The 25445-nt window shown below is 42.4% G+C and overlaps 1 protein-coding gene across 5 annotated transcripts in view; it reads left to right on the forward strand.

Moving 5' to 3' along the window:
- LOC117645322 (ankyrin-3-like) overlaps positions 1-25184 on the forward strand; it is a 44459-nt gene extending 19275 nt beyond the window's left edge. Inside the window, exons 2-33 of one of the 5 annotated variants that reach the window (XM_034385413.1) lie at positions 4618-4719; positions 5197-5329; positions 5422-5585; positions 5671-5826; positions 5913-6041; positions 6125-6322; positions 6414-6710; positions 6793-6990; positions 7084-7230; positions 8848-8997; positions 9088-9384; positions 9465-9563; positions 9646-9843; positions 9946-10132; positions 11300-11398; positions 12341-12469; positions 12563-12653; positions 12956-12973; positions 13544-13768; positions 13853-14025; positions 14187-14398; positions 17529-17733; positions 21785-21974; positions 22056-22191; positions 22299-22481; positions 22565-22700; positions 22790-22996; positions 23083-23333; positions 23416-23464; positions 23547-23801; positions 23958-24023; positions 24155-25184. In XM_034385413.1, coding sequence (XP_034241304.1) covers positions 4618-4719; positions 5197-5329; positions 5422-5585; positions 5671-5826; positions 5913-6041; positions 6125-6322; positions 6414-6710; positions 6793-6990; positions 7084-7230; positions 8848-8997; positions 9088-9384; positions 9465-9563; positions 9646-9843; positions 9946-10132; positions 11300-11398; positions 12341-12469; positions 12563-12653; positions 12956-12973; positions 13544-13768; positions 13853-14025; positions 14187-14398; positions 17529-17733; positions 21785-21974; positions 22056-22191; positions 22299-22481; positions 22565-22700; positions 22790-22996; positions 23083-23333; positions 23416-23464; positions 23547-23801; positions 23958-24023; positions 24155-24243 — 5169 coding nt within the window. In that variant the 3' untranslated portion in view covers positions 24244-25184. Of the gene's footprint in view, positions 1-4617; positions 4720-5196; positions 5330-5421; positions 5586-5670; positions 5827-5912; positions 6042-6124; positions 6323-6413; positions 6711-6792; positions 6991-7083; positions 7231-8847; positions 8998-9087; positions 9385-9464; positions 9564-9645; positions 9844-9945; positions 10133-11299; positions 11399-12340; positions 12470-12562; positions 12654-12955; positions 12974-13543; positions 13769-13852; positions 14026-14186; positions 16020-17528; positions 17734-21784; positions 21975-22055; positions 22192-22298; positions 22482-22564; positions 22701-22789; positions 22997-23082; positions 23334-23415; positions 23465-23546; positions 23802-23957; positions 24024-24154 lie in introns of those variants that run through there. The other 4 variants (XM_034385414.1, XM_034385415.1, XM_034385416.1 and 1 more) reach the window with 4 other exon arrangements.
- Positions 25185-25445: the final 261 nt, after the last annotated feature.

Consider the following 25445-nt stretch of genomic DNA (forward strand, 5'->3'; position numbering starts at 1 on the left):
GTAACGGGAGCCGCCCTCGCGGTTCGCTGAGGCAGTCGGGGGGGGGGGTCACTCCACCCTAAGGTAAGGTAAGAGGTATACAGATACCCTAAGGTACCCTAAGGTGGGCAAAAAGTCGCACTTTGCCCTTGGGCAACTTTTACGCCCCCCTCTGAACCAGTCCCTGGATCCGCCCCTGCAGGGCCAATCAAGGTCCACTGACACGCCGCCCCAGCGCCTTGCGCCCGCGGAGCCCTATTGCCTGCCGGGAAAAAAAATCTCGTAAAAAGAGATAAAAGGAATATAAAAGCGAATAGGAGTACACGAACCTGTTTAGTATACGCCCAGGCCTGCATGGCCGAAGCTTGGCCCAGCCCGCCAACTTTCTCAATATCTCCCTTTCGCCTTTTGGGGGCACCGCGTTCGTTCAGGGCGAAGTTTTTATGCATAATCCAGAGGCTGAGTCGAGTCGCCCGAGTCATCTGAGTCGGCGGCCTTGACTCGAGCGCGAGCAGCGCGAGGGCTACCTCTTGATCTGAAATAATCCAACTTCGAATTTAAAAAAAAAAAATTAAAAAAAGAAAAGAATTTTTGTTGCTGTCTCCCTCTATGCAAAAGGCGGTGCGAAGTGCGAATCTCCTCCTCGCGTTCCCACCCTGGCCGCGGTGCCGCGCCCTTGATCGCTATCCGACATCCGGCCGACAACAACAACAACAACAACAACAACAACAACAACAATGTTGTGTTCATGGAGCCGTCGCTGCCGAACTCTTTAATTGACCAAATTGATAACGGCGACGGCGGCGGCAGCGCTGCCAACGCATCCATTCGGTCCATTGGGACGCAGCTGGAGCCAGCGAGCCAGCCACTCACTTCCATCAGGCAAACCCTTTGCCGCTGGCCCCGCAGCCCCGCGCAGTGGGCCAGAAGACCGGTGGAAGCGGACAAATCTCTAGACGCGCTTTGAGCTCCAGAGTCGCTAAATGGGACTCGAACCGAACGTGTGACCCCACCAATGGATTTCTCTCCGAACGAGGAGTCCATTGGTGGGGTCACACGTTCGGTTCGAGTCCCATTTAGCGACTCAGTAGCTCAAAACGCGTCCGGAGTTTTGGCCGCCTCCACCGGTCTTCTGGCCCACTGTGCGATGCTTGTTGTGGCTGCACTGTCTCGCCGCCGCCGGCCGGTTGCTTTCTCGCGCCAAAAATGAGGCGGCCGCTTTTTGGCGGCGGCGCTGTTGTGGACGTCTCGGCCGTCCTCGCGGCATGACCGCGGCATGACCACGGCCTCCTTGGGCGTGTCGGAGTGTCGGCCTGTCCGCTGCGCTGCTCACCGTTTCCTGGACGCGGTGATCGACCAATTGTGCTGCAGCTCGGCGTGCTCGTCGTGCTCGGCGTGGGCTTGATGCGGCCTGTCCTCCCACAGGAATTCCTTTCCGATATTCTTGTTTTTTTCCCTCATTGTTTTTGTTGTTTTTTCGTCCGTTTTGTTCCCCCTTTCCCTCAATCACGCGCGCGCGCTCCGCAGCCATTCATTTCAGTTTGTGGCCGGGAGCCGCGGAGAGTAAAGTGGTTGACGAATTTCTGTCGGTTGGCTACACTGCCGAGAAGAAAAAGGCGGGAAAACTTATCGGGCGAATCGTTGGACTCGCAAGATTTCGCGTTCTACTCCGATGCTTCACGCGGCTGCCCCGTGTTTTTCTCTCAAGTGCAGCGGTGGCCCAAATTACCCAGCATCGCAGCACCACTACACTGCAGTCCGTCACGCTCGCCATCGCGCCTCCCGCATACAGTACAGTCACGCAAAGCGACCGAAAATGACCGAAATTGACCGAAAACAGACCGCCGGGCGCGTTTGTTATCGGGCGGAAGGCCGGCAGCGGCAGCCCCTGGATGGAAATGAGTTGTCGGATTGGTTCCGGCCGAGAGAGGGGCGAAGGCGCCGACCGCGCCGTGGCGAAGCTTGATTGGGAAGTAATTAGAGAGGCTGCCGTCGAGCTGGAGGGGTTCTCGTCGACCTGGAGGCCCTTGTTGAGCTAGAGAGCCTCCAGCAGAATCTCTCCAAGGGCACCCACCACACAGTGGGCCAGAAGACCGGTGGAGGCGGCCAAAATTCTAGACGCGTTTTGAGCTCCAGAGTCGCTCAATGGGACTCGAGCCGAACGTGTGACCCCACCAATGGATAACTCTCCGAACGAGGAATCCATTGTTGGGGTCACACGTTCGGTTCGAGTCCCATTTAGCGACTGTGGAGCTCAAAACGCGTCTCACCCCGGTCTTCTGGCCCACTGTGCACCGCGCTAGAGGCACCCTCCGTGCCTGGTGGCGCCCCTCGCGCTCTGGAGCCTCTCTAGGGACACCTGGCTCCGCCTAGCTCTCCACCACGGCGCACCCTGCGGTAATAACACCTCGCGCACGTCACTACGTCACGTCGCCGAGGCGGAAAAACGGGCGACCTTGAGACGCAGCGCGGACTTCCCCGCCGGCAGCCGATGCGCGGCAAAGCCGGCAAAGCGGAGCAGGTCTCCATTTCGGCGGGACATTTGAAAAGGGGCTTGGCATGATTGTGGCCGCCGACGACGCGGTGACAGCCGCGCGCCGCTCGTTGACGGGGGCGTGCTGACGGCGGCGTGCCGTGCCCCGCGGGGCGCCGCGCATCGACCACCGCGCGCCGCCACGCCCCGCCCCGCCGCGCCGTCGCATCCTGGCATGCACACCACACCACACCTGCCATGCCTGCCTTGCCTGCCTTGCCCAAAGCGTCCCCGCCACAGCCCCGCCCTCTGCATGCTCTTTCAGGTACCGTAGTACAGTGGCGCGGCGGAAGTAAAGTGCCGGGCCTACCGCTATGGCTTCGGGTGCGGGTCCTCGGGCCCGGCTTCGAACTCCGGCGGCGGCCGCACAGTGGGCCAGAAGACCGGTTGAGCGGCCAAAATTCGAGACGCGTTTTGAGCTCCAGAGTCGCTAAATGGGACTCGAACCGAACGTGTGACCCCACCAATGGACAGCTCTCCGAACGAGGAATCCCTTGGTGGGGGGTCACACGGTCGGTTGGTGTCTCATTTAGCGACTCTGGAGCTCAAAACACGTCTCGAATTTTGGCCGCTCCACCGGTCTTCTGGCCCACTGTGGGCCGCTTTCGCGGATCTCGGGCTGCACAGCTGGTCACACACAGCGTGCGGACTGTGAGTCGATTTCGTCGCTGTGTCCTTCGCACACGCATGGGGCGTCCCGTATAGGTGCGAGAGAGACAGAGCGGCGAAAACGACTCTCGGAATCAGTCTGCCGAGCGGCAAGGCAAAAGGCAGGCGGGGAGCCTCGGATTAACGATTATCACCAAACTCCGTGCTGGCTGGGGGTGGCAGGGCTGCCCCACCCTGGAGGGAGGGTGACAGATTTCGAGCAGCGGGTGCCTTGGCGCGCCTTGGCGTCTCGTTGTGCGAGCTGACCCTCGTTCCGATGTCTCTCTCACACCTGTGCGGGACGCCCCACGAGTGCGAGAGAGGCAGAGCGACGAAAACGACTCTCGGAATGAGTCTGCTGCGGGGTCTGGCCGGAATCAGGTCAAATGGCCGTCTGCCCTTCAGCGCGCGGCCCTCATTTCTACCCCTCCGCGCTGCGCTACGCCGCGCCAGCCCGGCTAGCCGGCGCCCTGCCCGCCCCGGCCCGCCCTGGCCTGGACCCGGGACACAGTGGGCCAGAGGACCGGTGGAGGCGGCCAAAACTCTAGACGCGTTTTGAGCTCCAGAGTCGCTAAATGGGACTCGAGCCGAACGTGTGACCCCACCAATGGATTCCTCGTTCGGAGAGCAATCCATTGGTGGGGTCACACGTTCGGTTCGAGTCCCATTTAGCGACTCAGGAGCTTAAAACGCGTCTAGAGTTTTGGCCGCCCCCGCCGGTCTTCTGGCCCACTGTGCGGGACGGCCTCGCGGCCTAGGCCGGCCTAGGCGAAGGCTGCGCGGAGTGACGGGACGGCTCGTCGGCGAGGTGGCGGATGCGGACGCGGCCCGCGGGGGTTGGCTGGCGACGCGGCGCCGCCGCACACCCTTGAGCCCAGGACGTCCCGTTCCCGTTGCTCTGCCTCGCTCGCACCCACACCCCATGCCGGCCCAGCCTACCCATGCCCCACGAGCGCGAGAGAGAGGGAGAGCTGTCTGCTGCCGGGTCGGCCCCTTCCAGCGGGTCGATATTGCCCGCCCCCGCGCCGCCCCGCGCCGCCCCGCGCCGCCCCGCGCCGCCCCCACCCTCGCCGTGGACACGCCCTGTTGGTCCTGGCGCCCGCCCTGCCCGCCCCCAGCGGCCCCGCCCCCAGCGGCCCCGCCCCGACTGTCCCGGCGCTGACGTGCCGCTTGCTTGCCTAGGGGTAGGGGAGGTAGGGGTAGGGGTAGAGGTAGGGGGTTGCGACTAAGACTAGACTAGGCTGCTGGAGCGCCGCGGCGTCCCACTGGCCGATCCGTTTCCGTTGCCGTTTCCGCCTCCCCTGTCTCTCTCGCACCTAAACGGGACGCCCCGTCAGTGCGAGAGAGACAGAACGACCGCCATTCTGCCGATGGCCTGATGAGTGTGACCGTCGCCGTCTCTTTCTGATCTCGCTCGCCCTGTCTCACCATTGCCTCTCTCTCTCTCTCTGTTGCAGTCCGACGGGAACACGGCGTTCCTGCGGGCCGCCCGAGCCGGCAACCTCGACAAAGTCCTCGAACACCTCAAGTCTGACGTCGACATCAACACCGCCAACGCCGTAAGTGTCTGTCAGAAACTAAGCCGAGTCGAAAGAGTAAAATCCGGATGGGCTGGTATTCGAACCACCGGAACGCCTCCACGCCTGCCAGGCAGGCAACCCATTCGGCAGACGCGTGTGTTGGGCTGCCTACACTCCAGGCCCTCGCCTCGCCAGGACGGCTGACTGACGGCTTTGTTGACGGAAGATTCTCCTATGTAGTCGGTGTCTCCTTCCTTGTTTTCGCCGTTTTAGTTGAGTTTGTTTTTGTTTTGGGGCTTACTGACTCGCGAGTGAAGTTAGGTCAGGTTTGTTACTATCAAATGTGGTTAATTTTCGGTTGTCTGCGATTGATTACAATTGGGTGCTAGGTTAACAAATTATTTGAGGGCTCGTTTAAGTTTGTCATTTTGGAGAAATTTGGAGACATAACCTCCTGAATTTCCACCCTTACCTTTAACTACTTTCAGCTAATGGAGGTTTTCTTTCTCGTTGCAGAATGGTTTGAATGCCTTACACTTAGCCTCCAAGGAGGGCCACACTCATGTAGTCACAGAGCTACTTTCAAGAGGAGCCACCGTTGACGCCTCCACCAAGAAAGGAAACACAGCACTTCACATTGCCTCCTTAGGTAAAGAAGATACGGTGTTCTTTTCTTCTATTCAATCTACCCCTATTCTTGAACCTCAGTCTCATGATGGTTGTTTGTTTGTTGTGATTCAGCGGGCCAAGAGGAGGTAGTGCGACTGCTGGTCCAGCATGGTGCAGCCGTCAACGTTCAAAGTCAAAATGGATTCACACCGCTGTATATGGCTGCACAAGAGAACCATGACAATGTTGTCAAGTTCTTGCTCGCTAATGGGGCAAACCAAAGCCTCGCAACTGAGGTAAGACTGAGGATGCTGCCTTCAGCTCATTCTACATCACTTCCACTGACTATTTATGCTGAATATGTAAAATGTTTTGTTCCAGGATGGGTTTACTCCACTGGCTGTTGCAATGCAACAAGGTCATGATAAAGTAGTCGCTGTTCTCTTAGAAAACGATACTCGTGGGAAGGTGCGGCTTCCTGCGTTGCATATCGCTGCCAAGAAAGATGACTGCAAAGCTGCAGCTCTGTTACTTCAAGTGGGTACCTTTTCTCCGAATAACCCAGAGTTTAATTCGCAATACATGTAAACCAATCTGGGCGCTTTTCTCTGTTTCAATTGCAGAATGAGCACAATCCAGATGTTACCTCAAAAAGTGGCTTCACTCCATTGCACATTGCAGCGCATTATGGCAATGAGGCTATTGCTAATCTGCTTCTAAGCAAAGGAGCGGATGTCAATTATTCTGCCAAGGTTTGTTGCCATAGCTGTACACCTCTCTGGCTCTGCCTCTCGTTTGCAAGCACTATATCTCATCTGCGTCCTGTTTCTTGCAGCACAATATAAGCCCATTGCACGTTGCGGCAAAATGGGGAAAGAGCAACCTTGTTGCATTACTGCTGGAGAGAGGAGCGCACATAGAAGCCAAAACACGGGATGGTCTTACTCCTTTGCACTGTGCAGCCAGGTCTGGTCATGAGCAGGTTGTCGACATGATGTTAGAGAGAGGCGCTCCAATTAGTTGTAAGACAAAGGTATGGTTTCTTTATCTGTTTGTCGTTGAGGAACAAGGATTTTTAGATGTGCAGGTTGATTCACTGCTGTTCTTGTCTTTGATTCTTGCAGAATGGTCTTGCCCCTCTCCACATGGCTGCCCAGGGAGACCATGTAGACGCGGCTAGAATTCTCCTCTACCACCGTGCTCCAGTTGACGAGATCACTGTTGACTATTTGACAGCACTTCATGTAGCAGCTCACTGTGGACATGTGCGAGTGGCGAAACTGCTCCTTGATCGCAAAGCTGACCCTAATGCACGTGCCCTTAATGGCTTCACCCCTCTTCATATAGCTTGCAAGAAAAATAGAATAAAGGTTGTTGAGCTACTCCTGAAGCATGGTGCCTCGATTGAAGCCACCACAGAGGTTAGTAATTAGTTTTGTAAAAGCACAATGTTAGAAACAACAATTTCTTATATCTAATTTTTTCTTCCTTTCTTTCCTACAGTCTGGCTTGACTCCTCTTCATGTTGCAAGCTTCATGGGTTGCATGAACATTGTAATCTATCTTCTGCAAAATGAAGCAAATCCCGATGTTCCTACTGTTCGTGGGGAGACGCCCCTCCACCTCGCAGCACGTGCCAATCAGACCGATATCATCCGAATCTTGTTACGAAACGGAGCACAAGTTGATGCCAGAGCAAGAGTAAGCCTCTTTCAGCATTTTTTTCTCCATTTATTCCACATTTAATTATGCGACCTTGCTAATGTTTGTTTTGTTTTTTTCCAATTAATTTAGGAACAGCAAACTCCTCTTCACATTGCCTCTCGTTTGGGCAACGTTGACATTGTAATGCTTCTCTTACAACATGGTGCTGCCGTAGACTCGACCACCAAAGACCTCTACACTGCCTTGCATATCGCGGCGAAGGAAGGGCAAGAAGAGGTAAGGTTTCTTTTAGGCCGCCGTATCATGGACCATGTTGATACAATGTATCTAATGGATAGATTTTGGACCAGACGTCAGGAATATTTTATTTGATTTTGTTTGTGGGTCCATCAAAGGTGTACAATACCAAGTTGTTATTTTTCCAAGCTGTGTGCTGTTTGGGAAACTGTTTGGTTGTACAGTGCTTGGAATTGCTGATACCTATATCACATCTTTTTGGTTTCAATGAGGATCTAGTGGAAAGAGAATCTTAACCAAAGCAGTTACTCCCTTTCCTTCTGTTTGTTTCATATTGAAACAACTATCAAATATCCTGGGAGATTACATATCTGTGCTAGTCATTCACTTGCTCAATTCAGAAGTTTTCCTTTAGTCTGAAATCTTATGTGTTAGCTACGATAAATGTCAAGACTGCCTATTAGGGTTGTGACGATCCTTCCTTTTGAAAGATGATTGGTATCTACTGAGCATAAATGTGATTACAAGTGACCTTAGTAGAATCTGCATGTTCACTTCTTTATTGTGAAACTTATAATACATTCATTTATTTTCACTGACTCATCCGAGAAGCTCAATTCGTACTTGCCTGCATGCTTATTTCTTGTACAATTTTTAGTTACTGTATTACACTATTAATCAGTTGGTGTCTGCCATCCTTTACTTTCTATGTACTTTGGTGTTGGTTTATGCATTTGTTGAACCAGTATAGTAGGTGTTGGGTCTCTTTGTTTATTCCTCACTGTCTTTTCTTTTTTCACTTTGGAATATTTCTTTGTGTTTGTTCATTTCAAATTGCTGAGAGTAGATTCAATTGTTGTTTAGCTTCTTGTCAACGTAGTTGCAATGGGCACATTTCATTTTTAGCTGGAGTGTCATCTTCTTTGTCCAGGAAAGAAATAGGATGGTTTATGGGATGGTTTATAAACCACTTTCTACTTGCATGCCTAGATCATCTTTCATTTCTTGTGCTATGTTGTATACTTCCTTATTTATTTATTTATTTATTTATTTATTTATTTATTTATTTATTTACTTATTTATTTGGCTTTGTTCTTGTCATTGTTGAAATAAATAGTTTTTAGTCACATTCGAATTATGATTTCCACCTGGGGAAAGTCTGTTGAAGCAGGTACCATGAAGTGGCTCAAACTGAAAAGTAACCATCACCTCATGCATTAGCACTGCTTTCACATATATTTTGTCAAAAATTAGTGCATTGCACTTTTAGCTTGTTACTTTCCCTCATTCTAATAGTAGCTGTTGCACTCCTTTTACCATTCTGCTCTCTCTCTTTCTTGGTTGCTCTTATTTGTACTCTATGCATGCAAGTATTCCTTTGTTGCTTCTCCAATCATTCCCTTGCTTTACCAGTCATTTCTTGTACTTGATCTTAGTATTGTGGAAAGTTAATCCATCATTTTGTCTCAGTGAATCCGATTTTACTGAAGCAGATTCTACTTTGTTTCATTTTGTGTCACAAACTGACTTAAAATTTACAGTTTCTTTAAATATCTTTTTCATCAGCTTACCCTGATAAGAAAGATTTAAAGGATTTTATTCGTAAACTAAAGTATTTAAAACGTGTAGATCTGGAAAAAAATAATTCTGGTGCAGGTTGCCGCTGTCCTTCTGGAAAATGGTGCATCGCTTACTGCCACAACCAACAAGGGCTGCACTCCTTTGCACCTCGCTGCAAAGTATGGCAACATGAAAGTTGCCAGATTATTGCTGCAGAAGGATGCTCCTGTTGACTCCCAGGGCAAGGTCAGGAGGATCTCCGCTGCCAATTTTTCTTGGAATTCCTTTTGCTAACATACCATTTCTTCTAACCAAACCTTTTTGAATGTATTCTAGAATGGAGTTACCCCACTTCATGTCGCAAGCCACTATGACCACCAAAATGTGGCCCTGTTGTTGTTAGACAAAGGTGCCTCTCCTCATGCCACTGCCAAAAATGGACATACTCCTTTGCATATTGCTGCTAGAAAAAATCAGATGGATATTGCAACCACTTTACTAGAATATGGGGCCAAGGCAAATGCAGAATCTCGGGCGGGTTTTACTCCATTGCATTTAAGTGCTCAGGAAGGTCACACTGATATGTCAACACTTCTAATTGAACACCAAGGGGATACAAACCACCAAGCAAAGGTATGGACAGTTTTGTGATGGTTTTGAAAATTATTTTAACTTTTTGCAAACTGGATTTTGAAATTTGTCTTTTTTCTCAGAATGGTCTTACTCCTCTTCACTTATGTGCACAAGAAGATAGAGTTAATGTCGCTCAGATACTTGTGAAGAGTGGTGCCAATGTTGATTCCACAACCAAGGTATGCTCTGTTTTAACCCTTTGCTGTACAGCAAATATTTGTCCTGCTCAGAGCTTTTATTTAATTTGATATCAATTTGCAGGCTGGTTACACACCTCTACACGTTGCAAGTCACTTCGGTCAGGTTAACATGGTACGATTCCTCTTGCAACATGGTGCAGATACTAGTGCTGTGACCAGTGTTGGCTACACTCCACTCCACCAAGCAGCTCAACAGGGCCACTCTGGAGTGGTGAGCACTCTGCTTAACAGTGGGGCTCAGCCAAATGTTACAACAAAGGTAAAATTCACTCACAATACAAAATTTGGAATCCAAATGTGATCCTTTTTCTTGACCGGTTCTAAAGTTGTGATAATGTTATGACTTTAATTTAATCAACAGCAAGGGCAGACGGCTCTATCCATTGCACAGAAACTTGGGTACATCAGTGTAGTGGAGACACTGAAGGTTGTAACCGAAGTCACAACCATCACAACAACCACCACGACCACCATTGAGGAGAAATACAGAGTTGTTGCTCCAGAAACAATGCAGGAAGTCTTCATGTCAGACTCAGAGGAGGAAGGAGGTAGGTGTCTCTTTGTTTATTGTTCTTTCGTTTAGGCTCCACTCACTCGTCCCAGTTGTGTGATATATGTTGGGTTTGTAGAAAGTGAAAGAACAAAGTAAATTCATTAATTTTGAAGTATACACAATTCTGTCTGATACAGAAATGATAATAATAAATTGATCAAATCTGGACAAGCTTTTTATGTAGTCTCTTGTGAATTTGAAATTCTTTCATAATTGTCTGCTTATTTGTTTGATTTTTTTTTCAAGCTGGTTATTTTGTTTACTTTTCTGTGTTTATCAAAAACTTTCGTTTAAAGTTTCCCCTTGTTTATTGACCTCGTCTATCCTGTTTTGCAATATTACATAATATGGACTATTTGTTCCATTATGTGTGTCTCATTGACTGATGGTGTGAGTGGAGCCCACCCGAAAGTTACTTGTCTTGCAATGTTTTCATGGGCCCAAGCAAGCAAAGTTTCCCTCCACCTGGTCTACCAAGAACACTCACAAATATTTTCTGCTATGCTTTCTGTCTTGTCTCTTTCACAATTATTTCATCACCGTACTCATTTCATTCTATGAATTCTCATTTCTCATCCATTTTATTTGGTTTTGTTTATGTGTGTGTTTGAGTTTCTGCAAGCACAGATGTTTTGTTTTTAGTTCTGCTTCAGCTGGTTGTCTTCATGGTTATATTTCCCTCTTCTTCCAACTCCATTATTTTTTTGTTTCTTTCTGCAATATTTCTCAGTCCAATTTTGAACAAATTTCAAAATTTGGATGTTAATATATTTGGCACAAATGCAATGGTATTAAAATCCAGTTTCACCTTTATACAACTTGTGTGTATACTTCGATTCACTTCAAGCACTCACAGTAGATAAATGATTCACTTTTGTTCAACATGTACCTTAAAGAGACCCATTTGTTCACAATTCATCAAATTGTACATCCCGAGCAATCTTTCTTGTACAGTGGGTTGCGTAAAAATTGGCAATCCTTTAAGCCTGTGGTCCTGTAAAAATGTAAATACAATTTAACTTCATTAATCTATTAACATATCTTTAATCACTGTTTAACTTAATGAGCTGTGAAGCACTTTGACTTTCACCTTCATGGGCATTGTGGGGTTGTACAAATTTTTACCGAGATAAGAATTTTAAGAATCTCGGTGTGATTTAAGGGGACCAAGACCTCGAGTGCACTGGGATGTACTTCGGAAAACCCACGCACGCTCAGCATGTCTACTTGCCGTATTATGAGGGGCAATCTCTGCTCAACCGTAAGTCGTCTCCCATCTCCCCTATCCCAACTGCGCATTGCACGTATTGGATCCATTTGCTTCCCATGCTCTTATCAAGAGTTGCTTTTCAACAAGTGTCTTTGTTCAAATTGACAAAAAGCATTTACTACTTAGATTATTCTCTGTAGAGAACAATATTGAGCTTTTTTTTTAACAGCATTGAAATAATTTCTTCAATAAAATTAACAGTTTGTTTGTAATGTATATTGTGGTGACTGGCTCTGAACAGTAAGCTCAAGCAATGTTTATTTTGATGCATAACAAGAGTGAAATTTGTTCCAATGTCATGGAGTTCTAAGTTACAGAACTGTAGTAACATGTACTACCATCTTCAGTTCATTTCATAAGCAATATAATTATTCTGTAAAAATGCTCTGTCACTCCCTTGTGCTCTGCTTTTTTTTTTTTCACTTCATGTATATGCTTGCATGCACATTGCACAGATTCTATCATTAAATTTTCCTCCCTCTATCATCTTTAGTCTACAGGTTTCCTCTATCACTTTCTCATTAATTAAGAAATTTTCACTACTAGATCCAGATACTCAATTTTAACTACTCTACAGTAACTACGCGTTCCATGAGCATGTTGATGTAGCACATAATACTGAACAAAATGTAAGATTAATTGTAATTGTTTATGTAAGTTGCCAAAGGTTGCATGGCATGACAAATTACACAGGATGCCATCTGAAACATATGTTGAACTTTAGTTTGTTTCCTACTCGAGAAGTTAATTTAGCTTATAATCTTTATTATTAATATTTACAAGTACAGCTGAAAACTGTTAGGGAAACAAATTGGTATTTTATCAGACCCATTTTTATACATGGTTTTGTTTTAATTAATTTTCTTGTTTTGCGGCTGGAGTTGAATACTCTGTTTTTGCCTTGTGTGGCATAATTTTTGTTGTTCTGTACAGGGGAAGATACACTCCTCAATGAGCAACCATACCACTACTTGACTGTGGATGAAATGAAGAGTTTGGGTGACGATTCTCTTCCAATTGATGTGACTCAAGACGATCGTCATGATTCTAACAGGGATCTTGGTATGTTCGACTGTACAATCCTAGTGTTCAAACATTTAAAACTGGTGTTCTCTGGCAATCTTTTTTCACTGTTGTTTCTTTTATGTTTTCCAGTGAGTCCTCAACATGTGAAGGAGCTCTACACTGCCCAGCTGAACTATGCATCAGACAATGTGGACATTTCACGCCATCCTGTCAACGTAGGGTGGGTATCTCTTTCATAGACATCCCATCGACAATCTAACAATGTGAACCCATTTCCTCAGCTTCACTTTCTTTTCATACATTATTTTTAAAAAATTGTTGTGTCTTAAAAAAAATGGAGCTTTGTCTCTTTGTAGCATTTTCTGGAGCTATTAATAACCTTCCTTTGAACTAATGTGCAAAGCTATTCACAAATGTCACAAATGCTTTCTTAATTTTGATATTGTGAGGCTCTTTAAGAAGACCATCTAACCTGTAAACTTTCTCTTGTTTTTATTTTCTTACCTCATTTGGATCAAACAGAAAGCTCAAGTGGAAGAAGTAAGTCATTTGAGAGCTTGTTATCTGCTGTTTTAGATGAACATTTTTTTTTCTTTCCATGTTTTTTTTTTCTAGACAGCTTTTTTTTTTTTGTTTAAATGAATATGTTTGACTTTAGCCTTTGTACACTAACACTCTTTTCTCAACAAAGTGGTGTAACCTTTACAAATTTTATTTCGTGCAGCATGCTCTTTGCTATGCGTTTTGGTTGTGCTTTGAAATTTGATCTTTGTGCATCTGGAAGATTTCAGTTTGCTTTAGTTCAGAACTCTGTCAGGTTTACCTTCAACTCATATTATTTGTTGTTTGCACATATTGTTATTGCAATACTGTTTCAAACCGATGCATAGTGCATTTTATGACATGCTGTTGCATGGACTAGTTCTTTACTTAATATGCGCTAAGACCTCTGTAGTTAGAATTTCAGGATCATTCTTACTCCTCATCATTATTATTTGGCTTTTTGTATTCGTTTTTTTTTTATTTTTATTACAGTCCTGATCTATAATTTGGCCCCCCCCTGTTGGACTGAAAAAGTATATTGTAACATCTTATTCTATTTCTTAACAGCTTCCTGGTGAGTTTCCTGGTGGATGCAAGAGGCGGAGCTATGAGAGGATGCCGCCACAGTGGAGTGCGAGTCATTGTACCTCCACGTAAAGCCCCTCAACCTCTGCGTGTGACGTGTCGCTACCTAAAGAGAGACAAACTGAGTCACCCTCCTCCCCTCATGGAGGGCGAAGCTTTGGCAAGCCGTATTCTAGAACTGGGTCCTGTTGGTGCCAAATTTTTGGGGTAAGCCAAGTTTTGCCAAGTCAAAGGTTTCTTTATTGTTTTTCTTGTTGTCACTGACTGGATGCCTTTGTATTTGTTGATTAGGCCGGTGATTATCGAAGTGCCTCACTTTGGCTCCCTTCGCGGTCGAGAAAGGGAGATTGTTATCCTGAGGTCTGATAATGGTGAGACGTGGAGGGAGCACACTGTCGAAGCAAGCGAAGATGCTGTTCATGATGTCCTCAATGAGAGCTTTGAGAAAGATGGTGAGCGAAATGGTGAGGTGCACTGCGCAGTTAGCGCTTTTTCTTTCCCATTCCAACCCGATTCCCTCTTGATTTTATTTTGCGTCCGCTTTTTTCTTTGCCCACTTGCAAAATCTATTCTTTTTTAGAAAATAAATTGTTTACTTATATGTTTGTCTTTCTTGTACTTCCAGAGCTCAGTCAGCTTGAGGTTTGCGACTCAGGACGCCTGACTCGCATCCTGACAACTGACTTCCCACAGTACTTCGCTGTTGTATCCCGAGTTCGCCAAGAAGTTCATGCAATCGGACCGGAAGGTGGAATGGTTTCATCGTCAGTAGTACCTCAAGTGCAGGCAGTTTTCCCTCAAGGTGCTCTGACTAAGAAGATAAAAGTTGGCCTTCAGGTAAATTTATTTAAGCCTCGCAAAGGTATCACATCTACCACTATGCTTAAAAAGATAACAGTTAACCACATCCCCAAAAAGAAGCGATTTTCTTTGGTTTGGTAAATGGTGGCTGGAAAACTCATATACATTTGGAATAAAGTTCATTTGTCTTACCTATCAAAGATGCCTGCAACATTTGTGTGCTGGTTTGGGACACCACACAATTTGTTTTTGCTGACTAACATAATGCTTGAAAAACATTGTTGTTGTAAAGATAGGTATCTTCTTCATATTGCTGTTGCACAGTACTTAATTTGCCTTTCTTTTTTTGAGGCATGTGCCAAGACCTTGGACAGCGTCACAATTTTAAACTATCCATGTAGAAACTTGATGTGTTCCACTTAGATGTTGATGTATATCAAAGTACCATATAACCATCGAGACATGAGGTGAAGGTTTCTTGGTGATACCTGGATCACAATTGTTAGTTAATTATCCAGAACCATTGATCTCAACATCTTCCATTTTCCTTACTTAGTTCCTTACTCTAAGGGTACAAATAATCTAGTCGTCCCTCCTGTTCTGTGGGTTGTCATCTCAGGTCGGAACTTGTCTGTATGATTATAAAAGTAAAGTTTCACTTAATTGGGACTGCATTATCTACTGATTCTAGTCACAAAGCATTTTGTTCCAATCGGACATTTTTCTTCTCCTTACTCTACTTATTGACTTCATTATTATTCACAATGTTGTAACTTTTAGTTCCTGTGCTATACCCTCTAGTGTTAGTTCAAACTCAAAACAAAGGCGTCCTTACATGAGTACATGGAATTGAACAAAATGTATTCAAAGTAGCTTTGTTCGAATAGACTTTAACATATTTTATGGTCTGTATGTCAACTGAACGTTAAGGAATTTTTGTTTGTTTCTTTTTTCTTCTTATGTTTGGGAGGGGGGCAGTTTTGAATTACTGTACCTTCATTTTTCAATCAGTGAAGAGTCAGTTTTCTGCATAGCACTAACTGCCCTTTAGTATTGATAGTGTTAAATTGGAGGTATGATATTTTTTCATCAGGATCCAAAGCTGAAAAATGGCGTATTTTAAAATTGCTGGTGGTAACTAGGAATTTAAAAAAAAATGATCTGAGATTATACTTAGTATATTCATTCACAGGGTAAAGTACTTGTCTGATTCTGAAGCCAAATATCTCATTGTCTACCTCAAATTAAGTTTGAAAATTCCGATGAATTTTTTTGTGGTTTATATTTTGGAATTTACTTAACATGCTTCTTGTGGTTCTAATGAATTTCCTTTAACTGAGTGACCAAGTGAACTTGGCTTTGCCAGTATTAGCTATGATTGTTTCTGTACAGAAGGTGACTTGTTCCTTTTATGTTGTTTCCTTCTTCCTGTGTTTTGGTTGTGGACCTGATGGGTGATGGTTATTTCATGTCACAGATTGCTGATTGCACTTTTACCTTCTACCCCTTCTGTAGACACTTCCCTTTGCACCTTGCTTTAATAACATGCTTCTGTATTACCATGTTAACTTGTGTGCCCAATGAAATTAGTTAAATTTGATAAACTATTTATGTTTATCTTCCAAGAAAAAAAAAATAAAATGCGTCTGATATGCAATTGTTGGTGTTGGTTGTTACAAACAGTCTCAATGAACCTAATGTGTTCCAAGAGCATGCCATAGCATGGTTCGAAAAGTAGCATTGTATTTTCATTTTTTTCGGGCTGTCATCAAGGAATTCCTAATAACTGTTTGGAAACTATATGCTCTAATTCATAGAAATGTAGTACGTTCATGTTACTGTATTTCCTAGACTTTCTAAAGGTTTTGCATTTTATTATGACTAAACCAATGTTTGGAATTCCTGCCTGCAATAGGTTGTTTGTTTCTCATTTGGCACTCTAACATTACTTCTAAAAAATTTAACTAATTTTATTGGGCGCCTTGCTTGTGGCTCAACATTGTCACTTGATTTGGCTTTGCACTGGCTTTGTGTGTGCGATATATTTTCGAGCCCTGCTTATCGTATGCTGTTGGTTGCTTTACCCCCTTCTTCACCTTATTCTATTTCAGAAAAAGAAAAAAAAAAAACACTTTAAAACAAACCAAATTTAGAAAAGGAAAAAAAAGAAGAAAATGGTAGAGGGAGTTTCTGATTGTTTTTGAATCAAAGCCAAACACGACTCTTGTCGTGTGTGTGATATTTGATGGATCGAATCAATATCTGTTTGTTTTATAAACCTCACATTTTAATCATTTTTCTCTCATGAAACATGTACTTCTTTAAACTGATCACAAAATTACAAAACCTTACACAATACTCCTTGCCTTGTAAAATCAAGGAATGACATAGCTCTACATCTGGAATTAATAAAGTCAAATTTAGATAAAACACTAGGTGAGTACATGTTAGAACTTCACCCCCTCCTTCTCAAATGTTTCTTCCTGCTCTTTCATTTATTTTTACCTTCTGACTAGTTAAGTTTTTGCTTCATTTTCTGCTTTAACTTTTCTCCATTGATTTAAAAAAAAAAAATTAGTTCTAGCGCTTGTAGATGCATGTTAACATTAGTACTGTTCAGTACTGCTTTCAAGAGTGAACATCATACTTACGGTTATTGCTGATCATGCTATCAAAGATGATGCAGTTCTGCTTCATGATTGAATCCTGTAGTGATAATCATGTCAATTTTCTTTTGTTCCTTTACACATACATTGCTTGTGAACACTTTCATCAAACCTTAAATAACCAACAGTATTGTGGGTATTGTGTTAGAAAAGAACCTTCACAGAAATATTACTTCAAGGAATTTGCTCTGAGAGATTTGTATGTATTTTTGCATTAGCTTCATGTACTGGTGCCAGCACTGCCCTTTCCCCCCCTTTGGCCTCAATGAATAGGATTACTTGCTGCAATACATAATATTGTAGATCACTATGGGAAATGGATCAAGTAAAGACTTTTTTTAAAGCAATATTCTTTTAATTGTACTTCTGCAGGCTGGTGTGTTTTGTCATGTTTCATTTGAAACGAGACATACAATTGTTGCACGATCCTCTAGACTTGATTTTGGCTTTGCTTGTTTTTGTACTATTCTTTTGTTTGTTGTTTGTCTTTTTAAATCTAGGCCCAGCCCATTGCTGCAGACTTGGTGGCAAAACTTCTTGGAAATCGAGTGGCGGTTTCTCCCATTGTCACAGTAGAACCGAGGCGGCGGAAATTCCATAAACCTATCACGTTGACAATACCAGTCCCCCAAGCTGCTAATAAAGGAATGATCAATCAATATTCAGGCGATGCACCTACGTTGCGGTTGCTGTGTAGCATAACAGGTAAGTTAAGTTCTGGTTGCTCACTCATGTGCCGTGTTGTGGTGATTTTTTTTTGCATATTCTAGTGTGGGCCATGATAGTAACATTTTGAACAATGGTCTTAACTTGTCTTGTTGTACTTGAAATGTGATCATATACACATACCACATGGCATTATTTGAATGCACATTCAATGTGTTTTCACAGCCAAATATTCTTCTTTTGTCTATCACAGTTTGTACAGGCTTGTAGATTGTTCGGTATGACATGAAAAAAATTTTTGATACTCATCAAAACTATAGAATCTACATTTTAAAAAGTGCTGGTTGAAATGCATGGTATGTGAATGTATTCTATACAAAGGTTCTCTGATTAAAAGCCTTGTTCAGGAACTTAAAGTAGAATTTGAGACAGAGGTTTTTCTATCAGACCAAATGTGCAGATCCATATCAGTATCAGATTGTTTTAATAATTTGGTTTTCCAAGTACACATTGCCTTTTTTGCTGCTTGCAAACCATTGATCAGTTTACCATACTTCAAACAATTTTAATGGGTAAAATGAAAATAAAAGCATTCATGGTTTATGTTTTGTTTTTGGAAATGCATGTTGATAGTAACACTTGCAAATCGACATGTAGTATGATATTGTAGAGAAATATTTAGAGTGATGTGTACATGTAGAAAATGTGTCAGTAGTCAGTTGCTCAACTACATTAGGCAGAAGCACAGATCAGTGTTAAAACAATTTGTTGGTATGGGCATTTCAATATGTTCAAGAAAAGGATTGAAAAAGTTAATGAAAGCCTCACAGTGATAACTTAAATATCTTATATTAGTACAATATAAATATCATCGGACGAGACAGGACAATTGTGTATAAAGTATTACATTAATGTGTGTACAGTGTGTTAGGTTTGCATTACCTTGACTTGTGGCTACCATGCTGCATGCATGTCTATTAGCAGTGTCATGCCTACTCTTCTTTACCATTTTCTGACTGTACTTACATTTCTTTAAAGCTTCTTAAGTTTGAAGCGTCTTTCCTCGCGATACTTTTACATTCTGAAAACAAAGTGATCCAAAATGAGTAAAATCTCTAAAATGACACACCCACACCTAAGTGAAAAAATGAACTTGTCAAAATGAATTATGTATTGAAAGTTCTAGAGAATGCATATGCTTACTAGGAATGTTTTTCTCTCATAAAACTGGTCCCTAGATTAGCACTAATAATTATCCTCCCTAATTTTTCTTAGCACTTAACTGCTAAGTGATTGCTTTTGCTGTAAAAAGAATTTGATCTACAGCACATGCAGTTCACTTCACATATACGTAGTTTATGTAGACAGAAAAGACCAAATTAGTGTGCTGATACAGCACTAACAAGATTTACACAGCTGATGTTTGGAGTTTTACCATTGGGTAACACTTGCATGCATGGAATATTATCTTTACTCTAATGTTTAAAACTTTGAACAGACCAAAAGAATGGTGTGCATCTATAAGAATCAAGTGCTTAAGCATTTTACAATATTGAGTAATAAGTAAATATGGTCTGTAACTAGCAGAGTAGCCACAGTCAGTTGTGCACGGTTAATGATCTTAGACTGTTGCGCGTCTGGATATTAGATTTTATTGTCATTTTATGTTTTTACTTAAATGATGTTAGCAGCTAAGCTTTGCTGTTGTTTTCTAGAACTCTCCGTTTGCTCCAGTGAGTACCCATGAGTTCAGACTGCCGTTGGTTGTACGTAAGCTATTTCTTTCGCGAACAGAAATTCCCAAATTATCTTGGCCTTTTCCCTTGAACACAAGTAAATAGTTAAAAAATCACGAAGTCCAATGATGGTCACTATTGTTAACAGTCTCACTCTCTTTCAAACACATACACCCACACATTGTATATGGGAAGGGAAAGACAGTCTGTACTTTCAAAATTCACAAATCGTGAGCTGATACTAGCATTTTTGTCTGGAATGCTGAGTTTTGTTCAATTCGAAATGTTCATGGTGCCCTGTTTCTTATCCTTACATTGCGTTTATTTTTGGTAATATGGAATTAGAGGCAGGTGTGAACTTCCATGATATGATGCTACGTAATAGTCCTTTCAGTAAACATATGGATGTTAAAAAGCACAGCTGGAGAAGGGCCAATGCAATTTTTTTGTGAATCATCATACTTTTCAAAGTTTCAAAGCGATGTTTCTTTGGTGAATTACCTAGGTATATCTCTGCTGCGACTCAGTTTTTGCTGTTATCTTATACCTTATCTCTTTCAACAGTTTCTGTAATGCTGCCCTAAATTTACTTTTTACTCTCTTTGGCCTCTCCTAATCCTAATGCATAGCCCCTTGTTTTTTTTCCTCCCAATTTCCTCTTCTTGTTGCTCTGGTGCAATGTTTCCCTATACTAACGAGTACTCACTTCTGGCGCAACGCTGCACGCATGGGCAGGCCTGTTTCGGAAAAGATCCCTTAAAGGATTTAAAGGTAAAGGCCCAATGAAACTAGTCACAAATATTTTTGTTTTCCTATTGTTGAATACTAGAAAATATTCCTTTCTTTTGTCTTGAATTTTTACCAACCAACAGTTATCACTCTTTCCTTAAAAAGGAAGCGCTACCACACTTCTGCAAGTGTTTTCTTTTATGTTATTTATGTTTTGGCAATGACTTAAAAATATCTCTTGTATTATTTGAAACATTCATATTCATCTTCATTCATTGTATTGATTTTGCTCTTCCAAACCTGTTCCATTGGAACTATACAGTCTGTCCTTAGTTAATGTCAAACTCTTTTCCTAATCTGAGTATAATTTCAGTACATTGAAAGGCTGGAATGCAGTTTTTTAACTGATAATAGTAACATCTTTTTCATGTGAGAGTTGTATTGTCAACTCCTCTCACAGGTTTACGTGAGAGATGACACAAACTTTTCCAAGTTCACCTTTCACTAATTAAATTTCCCAAACATTTTGCTTCATTTTACTTGGATGGGAAAAATTTGTTATTGCCCATTTTATTAAGCATGTCCCATGCTTCCATTTTGTTTCACAGTCTGGGCACTACAATGAGGTGCACCAGATTATTGCACATTTTAACTTATGTTTGGTTTAAGTTCTGTTTTTGTCAAAAGCTATACCTTGTGATTTCTGTACTTTATTTTCTAATCTAGACACTGCCAATTCCTTCTGATGCTTCTTACTAAACTGTGGGGCTTGGTGTTATCCCTACATCGAAACGATCTCAGCTTCTATTTCCTTTTAATGAATAAGTCACTTCTGCAACTGACCTGTTCCTGAGTCAGAATAGAGAATAGGCCTAGTAGCCCCCAAAGAGGGTCTTTTCTGAAACTTGCTTGATTAGACAAGTATTTGAATTATTTTTCTGCTTGCCATTTTGACGGCTTCTGCTTCTTATTACCCTTAGAGTGCAAGCATTTGTAAAGCAGCCTTTACTCATCAAATTAAAAAACAAGGGAAAAGAGTGTTTGTTTATTTGGAGTCCTACTGTTTTTCTTAAAATCAGTTAGAAATGTCTTCCACTCAAATAATCAAAATTAAAATGTAGTAATGTAGATTGTAGTCTCAGCGTGGAATGTGTGTTTTTTTACTCACCTTTTACATCTATTTAATATGTATTTGCTATAAAATTACTATCTCCTTTATGCTTTTCACAATTATTCAAGCTTTGCCCATGTGTTACCTTTTCTAGAGTCCTTAGATCGCATTATGTTCAATTAGCACTTGAGTACCAACTTACTGACTGTACTACTCACTCAACACTTTGTACATTGTTGCACCCAAGAAACTAGAGTAATTATAGTTTTGCAAGTACGTATTAATTGTTCCTCTGCAGGAGTTCTCTAAGCATACCTTATAAGGCAGTTGTGTTTTGGTAAACAGAAATGGTTTACCTTACCATGATGTAAATGGTTCCTTGATTCAAAATTTCAAATTCTTATCAGGCATGGGCCACTTTGTTGATGATCACACTCTTTATTGATGTAGAGTGTGTCCATTGAAAAGTGTATTATGACTTATGTTTCTATTTTTGTTTTATTTACTATCACAGGAGGGACAACAAGAGCCCAGTGGGAGGATGTCACAGGATCAACTCCACTAACTTTTGTGAATGACTGTGTTTCATTCACTACAACTGTATCTGCAAGGTTTTGGCTCATGGATTGTCGTAATATATCAGAAGCAACCAAAATGGCAACTGAGCTTTACAAGGAAGCTATTCATGTACCATTCCTTGCTAAGTAAGTTAACATGGGTCATTTCCACCAATGACCATAGCCCTAAAATGAAAAGATAAAATTAATTTTTCCTTGTGAATTTAGGTTTGTGGTATTTGCCAAAAGAGTTGATTTCCTTGAAGCTCGTCTGAGAGTTTTCTGTATGACTGACGATAAGGAGGATAAAACTCTTGAACATCAAGAACACTTCACTGAAGTTGCAAAAAGCAGAGATGTGGAGGTATGTATGGTTTTTTTTTGTGGTGAACTGTGCATGTGTGAATTGCCTTGTGATCTACTTAACAGATTTTCTTGTTCTGAGCTTAAAAATTAATTTTTTTGTGGCAGGTTCTTGAGGGCAAAGGACAATTTGTAGAATTTGCTGGTAACCTAGTTCCTGTGACAAAATCTGGTGATCAGCTGCAACTCGGTTTCCGTGGTTTCCGTGAAAATAGGCTTGCGTTTACTACAAGGGTCAAAGATCCTCATGCTGACCCTGTGGGAAGGATTCTCTTTATGAAGGAGGCAAAGGTAAAGAATAAAAGGCTCAACATGTGTGAAACTTGATTTTTATTAACATAGTTTGTGTCTTTCATTCCTACTTTTTATTTTAGGTCCAAAAAGGTGATCCCCCACAACAACCTGTTTGTGTTCTCAACATCGTTCTTCCTGATGACATCATCCCAGAATCAAGTACTGCTGAATCTACCCCTCAAAAACAAACCTACTCTTTCACTACTTATACTAATGGTGCGTCCTGCAATACCATGTATCTCTCTCAATTTGTGTTTCTCTTGCATTGCTCTTCAAGTCAGGTTTGAACCAATTATTGGTTACAGGCTCTGCAGCACCAGCTAGGCCAGAATTAAGGTTGTCCGATATTAGTAACACTTTAGGCTCAGATTGGGAATCATTAGCAGTGGAACTTGGCCTTTCGCGGTCACAGGTGGAGAGAATAAAAAGTGACCACCCCGCTGCAGCTGCACCACAACACGCCATGGCCATGCTGAAACTGTGGCTTCAGAAACTAGGAAATAAGGCTTCCGGTAAATAACTAGTGTTGCTCGACTCACAGATTTCATCAGCCTATTCTTATTAGATCTTGGACAATATTTTATTGTTAATTTGACAGGTGTGGAGCTCCAACAAGCTTTACAGCGACTTGGCCGTGATGACATAATTCATCGTTGTATGATAAGTTGTGATGACCAAGAGATGAATTTGACCTCAAGCCATTTAGGTCTAGACCAATCAGGTTTTGATAACCTTCGAGAAGAATTAGGTGTTAGTAGAGACGTCTCAAGGGAGACTTCCCTGCGGCGAAACTTAAGTCTGGAGGCTGGAGGGCCCTATGATGAGCAAGACATCATGAAGGTCAGTAGGGTAAGGATATTGGTGTGACATAGCAAACTTGTTGATTTTCCAAGTTAATTTTTTAATAAATTCTTTGCTTTTCCACTTGTAGGACTCAGAATCTGTGGAGGAATTGGTCGAAAAGCAAGTTCCTTCAATAGGTAAGAGTTGATATCCAATTAATTACAGTTTCATTCAAACTCATGCTTGGGTTCCATCTGTTATTTTGAATTTTGTTTGCAGAGAGAATAGAAGAAATAAAACACATTGAAAAGCGGCATGGGGAACAAGAAGATAACGAAGAAAGAAAATACATAGCTGAGGAAAAAGAAGTTGCAGAGAAGAGAAAGTCAGTGAGGGAACGGACTGAAGAAATCGAGAAGAGACTGTCTCAAACATCGATGGATGAGCAGCAGCAGAGACGAGACTCGCAACTGTTCCAAGGAGTCAGTGAAGGTCTTGAGAGACTGAACATCACAGAGCCAACTCAAGCTCAGGGTAGGTCCTCTTTTTCTGACCTTTATGGGGTAGTATGTCCCTTAGGTTTAAAAATCCCAAGCATGAATAAGAAAATTATCTTGACAGTCTCAATGGGAAGCTGTGCTGTTATTGTCTTCCCCGTAAGTTTGTAGACACAGAGTATGTTATTTGCAGACTTGCTGACTCCAGGTCTGGTACAAACACCTCCTCCTAGTCCTGCCGAATTCCAAAGTAATGCAGGTTTGTGTGTCAACTTTCATCTAGGAGACGAGTCCCTTCAAACTTAATTATGAACAGGCTTTACCCCTTCCCAATCAGTATCATAGTTTGGTTTCAATAATGAATGGCATTTTTCTTTTGGTCTGTTTCAGTTGAACCAAATTGGCAGGAAACTAAGGTTTCATCAACAACCACCACTATTACTTCAGAACAGCATCCTGGCCCTCAAGGTAGGACGTGAGCGACATCTAGCGGACAATCTTCAGCATGACCGTGCTGGTCAGCAACCACCAACCCGCTTGTCACCTGCTTCTGCTTATTTGTGCCGCCAAGTGACCAGCTGTTGTCATTTCTCCACTGGCTTTGTTTTGAGATAGTGGACTGATTGTAGAATGTAGAGCATGGTTAGACTAGCAAATTTAGTGCAAGCAGCACAGTTCTAACCAAAAGTTAAAGAAGGAAAACTAAAGTTTTCATTGGCTGTTAAGAGATCTATTAGATATTAATTTCACCCAGATAGCTTTGACTGATTTCTTGACATACTCTATGGAAACAAATATTGTGTTTATCTTATTATAAATACATGCAGTATCTTCTCAGAAAAATATCTTAACTAGTTATTTTGTTTAATTTTATGTGGTTTGTACAGGCAGGTGCCCCATCAACTAAATTGTCAAACAACCTGATTGCATTATTTTTATGTATCTTTGGTTTCTTAACAAGAACTGCTTGAAGGTTTGAAGTTAAGGAATTTTTCTGAGAAGCTATTCCATTTTATTTTGTTGTGCTTTGTTATGATTTCTCCCTATGTAATTCCTAAGTTAAATCAATTTTATTAAGAGATTTAGTGGAAAATCAACTTCAGTAAAACTGAAATTTCCCATTCCATATGAACTTATTTAAATTTAAGGTGATTTTGTGTTGTAATTTCTTTTTTAATTTATTTTAGATTTTTAACATTATTTATAACAGTCAAACTGAACCAAACCAAATTCTCTGCTTGCTCTCCTCCCATGCATTTTGTCGAAGTTCTAGCAGTATTTTGATTTTTTTTTGTTTTGTTTTCTCAAAGGAAATAACTAATTTATGAAATTGCTAGGGTCCAAACCCTTTGACTGAATGTTTGTTCAGAGATAATATTGTACAGTATAAACACCCAATAAATTTTTTTCTTTTTTGTTATGTTTGCAAGTTTTGGTTTTCCCACCGTTTTTGATAATGATGTTCATCTCCAACACTAACCAGCATGGCATTGAACGTTTTTTTTTTTCGCTCTTCTCAATATGAATGCTGCCTCAGTAGTGTAAACTGCCCCTCGTCCCAAGCACCACACACACATTCCATCGGTGACATGAAAAAGTTGAAACAGCCCCAAACTGGCAAGTACAGACAACAAACTTGCTCTCCTTCCGTTGCCTCCCGGATGACCATGTCGAGTCACCT

Source organism: Thrips palmi, unplaced genomic scaffold, assembly GCF_012932325.1.
Source record: "Thrips palmi isolate BJ-2018 unplaced genomic scaffold, TpBJ-2018v1 HiC_scaffold_18, whole genome shotgun sequence".
Lineage (NCBI taxonomy): Eukaryota > Metazoa > Arthropoda > Insecta > Thysanoptera > Thripidae > Thrips > Thrips palmi.